This window comes from Gopherus flavomarginatus, chromosome 3 (genome assembly GCF_025201925.1).
Source record: "Gopherus flavomarginatus isolate rGopFla2 chromosome 3, rGopFla2.mat.asm, whole genome shotgun sequence".
NCBI classification, from domain to species: Eukaryota; Metazoa; Chordata; order Testudines; family Testudinidae; genus Gopherus; species Gopherus flavomarginatus.
The window spans coordinates 158,879,311-158,887,797 of record NC_066619.1 but is presented as its reverse complement, the minus strand read 5'-3'; the positions used below and the strand labels follow the sequence as shown (position 1 = coordinate 158,887,797).

Sequence of the window (8,487 nt, the reverse complement as noted above, 5' to 3'; positions counted from 1 at the left end):
AGCTTTGTGACAATTTGTGTTTCTGTTAGACGGCCTTTAAAAAAGATAAGTGTTAATGGAGCATCTTGGTTTGTTTTTAAGGAGCAGTGTGTCTTTTAAATTTAAAAAATATATCGTTTGTGAGAACCTAGCTCTTGTGTCTTTGTGTAAAAGAGACCCATTGACAGCAAAAAGCTGAAATGTATGTTGTAGAATCATGAAAGAAACATGTTTAAAAAACAAACAAACAAGCCCTAAGACATTCATTGATATCTGCAAGGGGCCCCCACTTAGGAATGAGTACAGTAACATTAAGGGTTGATGTGTATGGTGATTTACTGTTTAATACTGTAGGAAGGCCCTAAAGAAAAATGTATTGTAACTAAAAGGAAAAAAAAGTTAGCCGAAAGCAGCCCAATTGTGCAGATAACTTAATTCCCCCACCCCAGATCACAAAAGAGAATGTTAGGGGAGGGATGCCTAAAGTCCTTAAGTATCTATTAATTCAGAGCAGTGGTGATTGAATCAACCTGCTAACTACAGACTTTTGAAGTCTGTTTGAAACAAAGAGTTAGGATGGTATAAAAACCTCAGTTTTTTTGGAGACTGTCCTCTTCCAGCAGAAACTATCTTGAATTGAATTGCTGCTGGACTGCAAGAGGAGGTATGCACCTGCTTCTAAGTCTGAAAATATATATTATATAATGGCAGTCTTTGGCCATGCAGTCCTTGCTAAATAATGGTACCTATCTTTATTGTAGTGTGATCTGTTTAGCGTGGAACCAGTAGCTTTAAGCTGCATTTCAGGACAAGGTAAAAACCATTTTTAACAATACTTGTGCATAATAGTGTTAAATTAAAAAAAATTCAGATATTACACAGGTTGCATAGGGATTTGGGGGTAATACTAACTAACATTTTTATTTGTTTTTTAACCCAAAGGCCAAAACACACCAAGGGGGCGGGGAACAGAACAACCATATGCCAGCAACCCTTTATCCTGTGATAGGTTACTTTCTGCAATTGGCTTTTAAGTGCATGTGGGTTTATTGAAAGGTATTTTATTGCACACTGTTGTTTTTAAACTGCTGGGGTTATATGGCTGCAAACTGATGGTATAGTGTGTCTCAAACTAATAGGAGTTACTGTGCAAAATGGTAGTTTAAAAGTTGGTTTTTAAACCAGTTTTGTTTTTATTCTTGTTAGAGCAAAAGGAATTTGTTAACTCTTTGCTTATGGCAATCCTCTGCTTATTATCCCAGTACCATCCCAGTTAATCTTTGCACGTATGTAGCCCTTCTTAAATGCACGTAGGCAAAATAGCTAGGAGGAAGATGTTAAACAGATCCAACTTATCTGCAAAAGGAATTCAAGAAATGTATGGACTAACAAAAGTTCCGCACGTAAAGATGTTTGTAACCTAGTATATAAAGGGTGTTCTAAGCCAGTAAGGTATGTCTTCTTCTCTGGCACTAGCCGAGGAGAAACACCCGATCAGCTGACCGAGAATAAAAGTTTGGTTCCCGTCTTCCTGTCTTCCGTGCCTCCTTGGGGTAATTGAGTAGCTCCAGGGGGAAACGAGCCCATTTGGCTAACATTCTGAAAAAAAAGAGGTGTGTTATTTTTTAAATGGGTTGTTTGTCATCTTAAAAGAGTTGGCTTTAATGTTTAAATTGTTAAGTGTGGGTGTTTAAAAAACCATTTTGTTGCAAACTCTTGGTTTGGTGTTTTAAACTGCTGGGGTGTGTGTGTGTGTCTGAGTTTGTGCAAAACGTGTGTGGGTTTTTTAAAAAGTACAGTGCTGGTTTTTAAAAAAAAGTTTATGGCTGCAAACTGATGGTATGGTGTGTTTCAAACTAACGGGGTTCTGTGGAAAATATGTTCAAAAATGGATTTTAAAAGTTGGTTTTTAAAGCGGTTTGGTTTTTATTCTGCAAAATGAGATGTGTTTTTAAAAATTTTTTGTGGGCTTTGGTTTTTTTTAAAATGGTAGAAATAAACTCAAAACCTGTGTTTGTTGTACAGTCTGAAATGGATTATTTTGTTTTAAAGCTATGACTTTTTAAATAGAAAAACAGCCTAATGAGTATTTTATTTTTTAAATTTACAAGACAGTTTCATGTGTTTTATAATAATAATGTTGTCTGCTCCACAGTATGGTCAAAACATGAGAGATCCTTAGACCAGAGGGTAAAGAGCCGCAAAGGAAAAAGGAAACAGACAACTGAAACGGAAAACTCACCAGCATCAACAGCTGATGGAGAGAAGCCCAGTAAATATATTTTGCTTATTGGTTTGGTTATTTTATGAGGTTTTGTATTTTAAGTAAATACATAGGCATGGGTGAAAAAGATGGTAACGTTAAGTTTTGTAAAATATATTTTCCCCATAATCAGGCATATGCAACCCAGTCTTTCCTCTCAGCTTTTCCATGACTTCTAAAACACACATTCTTGGTAAGAGATGACCTCTTTTGTCCGGCACTGGAACTTATGGGGTGAAGAGGCTACGCTCTGATTGGCAGAGGGTGGTGGGAGGAATTCTAAGAGGGGTGACCCCGCCCCTGACTCCCCTGGTTGGTCAAATCTTCTCTCGGGGGTGATCCCCAGGGGCTGAAATCACTTCTGGCCAGCAGCTGCCACTGTCCAGCTGCCCAGCTCTGAAGTCAGTCGCATAGCCAGCAGCAGCGCAGAAGTAAGGGTAGCAGTGTCAACGCCCCATACAATAACCTTGCGACCCCCCCCCCACACACACACAACTCCTTTTTGGATCATGACCCTATAGTTACAACAACATAAAATTTCAGATTTAATATCTGAAATCAGTAAATTTACACTTTTTAAAATCCTATTACCATGAAATTGACCAAAATGGACCATGAATTTGGTAGGGCTCTACTTATGGCAGTTGCTGTCTGCTTCATGGATGTACTTGTGACACCCCCCCCCCACATGTGATAACCTCACGATTCCCCCTGAAGGTTGTAACCCCCAGTTTGAGAATATCTGTCCTATAGGTTAGTATATAAATGATCTTAACTTATTATCATATATGTCAATGTTTTCTCATGCCCCTCTTGTGGTTAGGTATCTGCAGATGTAACCCATGCACCTGTTAGATATAAAAATTTGTTGCCATGACACTCTTGTGGTTGGACTCATGTTCCTATTGTCAGAAATTACTTTTAAACACTCTACTTTCAATTCCCCAACACTTGAGGTTTTCCACTCGGCTCTTTCTTTGTTCAAAGTTTCTGTTGTTTGTTCAAAGACCTCAAGCCTTATGCTGACTGATGAAGTTAATGTCTTACAGGTTACAGACAGTACTGGGTTTACAAAGGTGCCAGTGGAGCTGTGGCGCTGGGCCCACACTGAGAAGGGGCCCCAGCACCTACCCCGAGGCCCTGCCCCCCACCTCCACCCATGCTCTGCCCTGAGGCCAAACTCTCACTCAGCTTCTTCCCCTGGAGGTTCTGCCTGTCACTGACTCCTCTTCGACCCCTCCTACCTTTCCCCCTGCTTACTCCCTCTCTGCACCCTCCCTCCCCTGTGCAAGTGTTGGGTGGGGCCTCGGGTCGAAGAGGCCAAGCAGGGGCGGGGCATCAGTGTGGAGTGTCGGCAGGGCCTTGGGGGAAGAGGTTGAGTGGGGTGGAGCACAGGCCGAGCAGGGGGCAGGGCCACGGTTCAGGCACCAGGGCCCACAAAAGATTAATCCAGCCCTGGATACAGGCCGGTAGGTTTCTTGCATTACTGCTCAATATAAGAAAGGCAGAATACAATGAAGGCAAGGCAGTGAATATAATAAAGGCAAGCTAGCCCTATGAGCTACAACTCTCCTATCAGAGATCTGGTTCCATCTTGGAATCTAAACTTCGTTTTATCACACCTACGAAGTCTTCCTTTTGATCCTATGGCAATTTGTTCTACATGGGACCGTTCTACAAAGACTGCATTTTTAATAGCTATTATATCTGCCAGGATAGTATCTGAGATGCAGGCACTATTGGCGGAACCTCTATTTGCAATTTTTCACATGAAGAAAGTCTTTTTGAAGCCGCATCCCAAATTTATGTTAAAAGTAATTTCATTGGAATCAAACTGTTCATTTGCAGGTGTTTTTTCCAAAGCCGCCTCATGATAACCAAGGTGAGGGGACACTACGCTCCTGGGATGTGTATAGGGCCCTATTTTTCTGTATTCATAATACCAAATCATGGAGAGTTTCTCTTAGACTCTTTTTGTGGCCATCAGAGAAAGACTAAATGCGTAAACAATTTCTGTACTGAGATTGATCACATTAGATGTCTTGCATAATATCATGATACAAACTGACAACTGTAACTCCTCCAAATAAGAAAAGGACCCAGGCTACTTTGCAAACCTTTCTAAGGAATGTAACGATGGTGGACAGCTGTAAGGTGGCTATGTGGTCATCTGTAGTTATCTTCTCCAGACACTATGCCATTGCATTATCTTCACGAGCCAATGCAGACTTTGGCAAATCTGTTCTTTGCTCCCTGTTCAAATGGCTCTGAAGTTTCTCAGGCACTGCCTGCAAGGAACCCGCTGGTGAGTAAATTACAGTAGAATGTATATTTGCATTATCACTAGAAGAAGAAAAAATGGTTAGTTACCTGCACAGTAACTGTTGTGTTTTGAGATGTTATGTACATAAACATCCCCATGACCCGCCCTCTTTACCTTCCACTTTGGAAGTGTTGTCATCTTTCTGGTGCAAGGAAAATGAGAAGGAGATAGGGTAGCCTTACCCATTATGCCTTCTTTCAGCCTGAAGACATGCAGGGTGCATGCACCACCCTGGTGGCACTGCTGTTGTCAGTCTCCAACTTGAGTGCACTGGGTGCACAAACACCTTCAGTGAAATGCATACGTCCACAATACATCAGTTACTGGAGAGGTAAGTAACCCAGTGCATGCAAGTAGTATAAGAGCCCTACCCTCACTCAAATGTTAGTACCACCCCTTGACCTCTTAAGCCCTGCCCACCTGTTACAGGAAGTCCCACACTTGGAGGGTATTACTTCTGGGGGAAAGCCAGAGACATGACAGGAAGCAAGGTGTGTCATGTGACCCCTCTAAGAACTCCTCCCACCTCCCTCTACCAATTGGGATGGGTTTTGGCCGCAAAGGACCACCCTGAGAGCAGGTTTTTGGGTAGGATGAACTGCCCAGAGGAGGGTCATGTGACCCCTCTAAGAACTCCTCCCACCACCCTCTGCCAATCAGAGTGCATCACTGTCAGCCCGTAAGTCCCAGAGCAGACAGAAGGGGCCATCTCTTACCAAGAATGCATGTTTTAGAAATCATGGAAAGGCTGAGAGGAAACATGGACTCCTTCACCTCCCCCGTGAGAACTTCAGACTTTGTTTTAGCCCTGAGAGCCTTTGACCATCCATGGAGAAAGCGCTACATCAGTGACAGTTCTGAGAAGGAGAGAGTGGCCCAGCTGTCGATGGATATGCCATTGATGGATACACCGGAACCCAAACCCAAATCCCAAGTGCTTGTGAGACACCTGAAGAGTGTGGTGGTCTCTCGTCATCTACTCCCCTGGAGGAGGAAAGCGAATGCAGCCCGGGGGAGTCACCGGCCAACAAGGTGAACAGAAAAGACGTCACTCAGGTAAATGAATGATTTAGAAGTAACGTTAGAGGATTTGTGTGTAATGGGGTTAGGAACTGGGGTTGTGTAAATCTAAAAACAAGCAGTGGGAACTTACACTTGTTTGTTTTCTGAAAATCTCTCGACAGCCCGATGATGCCTTTCTGGAGGACCTGGAGGCCATGGAAAGCATTGCATCAAGCAGCAAAGATGAACCGGGCCCGCCTTGGTTTTGCTCAACGCCGATACAAATTGCTGAAGGAGGACTCCGAGGGTGACGGCTATGAGGAGTTTAGGAGGAAGCTTGGCATGGAACTAACTGAGCCAGTGCCATGTTGTGAGCGTGAAAAGGTCATGTGGACTATTGTGCGTGTTGCTGTTTATGCTGTCCTTAATCCCTGTCTTAGGGAAAAGCTTTTTGAAGATTGTGAGGGCTGTGTCATAGATGCGTCAGGCCAGCAGCACTGTGTGACTTGGACTTCGAAGCATATAAACTGCAAGCTCCGGGGCCTGTGTCCTGAGCTGTATTTGGAAAGCTTATTGAACACTGTTATTACCATAGGTTATGCTGTGCAATGTCTGTGCCTAACCCAAGAACATTTAAAGCAAGGGGTGGCCTCGATAAATGCTGTGCAATTCAGTGGAGACCCTGACTGTGTTTTAGAGAAAATGACCAAACCAGAAGATGCCGGCTTACAGCGATATATTCACCGTCTGGTCCACACAAAAAGTTATAGAACACTGCTTAAGAAAAAGACTCTTTGTAAGAAATGTAAAAGGATTAAGTTAGAGAATGGTGAGGGGACAAACATGCGATATAAAACTTGGTAGCTGTAAATAAATAAATTAAAAATCTATTGAAAAGGGCTTTGTGACAATTTGTGTTTCTGTTAGACGGCCTTTAAGAAAGATAAAAGTGTTAATGGAGCATCTTGGTTTGTTTTTAAGGAGCAGTGTGTCTTTTAAATTTAAAAAATATATCGTTTGTGAGAACCTAGCTCTTGTGTCTTTGTGTAAAAGAGACCCATTGACAGCAAAAAGCTGAAATGTATGTTGTAGAATCATGAAAGAAACATGTTTAAAAAACAAACAAACAGGCCCTAAGACATTCATTGATATCTGCAAGGGGCCCCCACTTAGGAATGGGTACAGTAACATTAAGGGTTGATGTGTATGGTGATTTACTGTTTAATACTGTAAGAAGGCCCTAAAGAAAAATGTATTGTAACTAAAAGGAAAAAAAAGTTAGCCGAAAGCAGCCCAGTTGTGCAGATAACTTAATTCCCCCACCCCAGATCACAAAAGAGAATGTTAGGGGAGGGATGCCTAAAGTCCTTAAGTATCTATTAATTCAGAGCAGTGGTGATTGAATCAATCTGCTAACTACAGACTTTTGAAGTCTGTTTGAAACAAAGAGTTAGGATGGTATAAAAACCTCAGTTTTTTTGGAGACTGTCCTCTTCTAGCAGAAACTATCTTGAATTGAATTGCTGCCGGACTGCAAGAGGAGGTATGCACCTGCTTCTAAGTCTGAAAATATATATTATATAATGGCAGTCTTTGGCCATGCAGTCCTTGCTAAATAATGGTACCTATCTTTATTGTAGTGCGATCTGTTTAGCGTGGAACCAGTAGCTTTAAGCTGCATTTCAGGACAAGGTAAAAACCATATTTAACAATACTTGTGCTTAATAGTGTTAAATAAAAAAAAATTCAGATATTACACAGGTTCCATAGGGATTTGGGGGTAATACTAACTAACATTTTTATTTGTTTTTTAACCCAAAGGCCAAAACACACCAGGGGGGCGGGGAACAGAACAACCATGTGCCAGCAACCCTTTGTCTTGTGATAGAAGGTAACTTTCTGCAATTGGCTTTTAAATGCATGTGGGTTTATTGAAAGGTATTTTGTTGCAAACTGTTGGTTTGTTATTTTAAACAGCTGGGGGGAGGGGTGCATCTGAGTGTGCAAAACATAGGTGTGGGTTTTTTAAAAAAAGTACCTTGGCTTTTTTTTTTTTTTAAGTATATGACTGCAAACTGATGGTATAGCGTGTTTCAAACTAATGGGTTTCTGTGCAAAATGTGTTTTTAAAAGTTTGGTTTTTAAGGTTTTTACTCTGCAAAAAAGAGTTGCTTTTTTTTTTTTTAAATTGGGTTGTTTGTCATCTTAAAAGAGTTGTCTTTAATGTTTAAATTGTTAGTGATTCAGGGGCCTAAGCTAGAGATAAGTGTGAGGTTTTTTAAAGTATTTGGTTGCAAGCTGTTGGTTTGGTGTGCTTAAAGCTGCAGGTTTTTGTGTGCGAGAGATGAGGTCTGTGCAAGACATAGATGTGGTGTTTTTGTTTTTTTAAAGTATGTGGTTGCAAACTGTTGGTTTGGTTTGTTTCAAACTAATGGTGTTTTACTCTGCAAAATGTGATGTTTTTAAAATGGGTTGTTTATAGGGGTTTGATGTATTTAGGGAATAATACTAACATTTTTGCTTGTTCTTGAACCCAAAGTCCCAAACATATCTGGGTGGAAACAGAACAACCATGCCATGTGCCAGCAACCCTTTATCCTGTGATAGGTTACTTTCTGCAATTGGCTTTTAAATGCATGTGGGTTTATTGAAAGGTATTTTATTGCAAACTGTTGTTTTTAAACTGCTGGGGTTATATGGCTGCAAACTGATGGTATGGTGTGTCTCAAACTAATAGGGGTTACTGTGCAAAATGGTACTTTAAAAGTTGGTTTTTAAACCAGTTTGGTTTTTATTCTTGTTAGAGCAAAAGGAATTTGTTAACTCTTTGCTTATGGCAATCCTCTGCTTATCATCCCAGTACCATCCCAGTTAATCTTGACACGTATGTAACCCTTCTTAAATGCACGTAGGCAAAATA

General features: G+C 41.2%; 1 protein-coding gene across 1 annotated transcript; it reads left to right on the top strand.

The window, feature by feature from the left end:
- The first annotated feature begins 5,275 nt into the window (after window positions 1-5,275).
- LOC127047192 (uncharacterized) lies at window positions 5,276-6,467 on the top strand. Its single transcript, XM_050945235.1, has 2 exons — window positions 5,276-5,621; window positions 5,750-6,467. Exon 2 carries the CDS (start codon window positions 5,754-5,756, stop codon window positions 6,429-6,431), a length of 678 nt encoding a protein of 225 aa, XP_050801192.1. The 5' UTR covers window positions 5,276-5,621; window positions 5,750-5,753; the 3' UTR covers window positions 6,432-6,467.
- Window positions 6,468-8,487: the final 2,020 nt, after the last annotated feature.

Coding starts and splice junctions, on each gene's coding strand:
- LOC127047192 (XM_050945235.1), top strand. CDS start 5,754: ATGATGCCTTTCTGGAGGACCTGGAGGCCATGGAAAGCATTGCATCAA.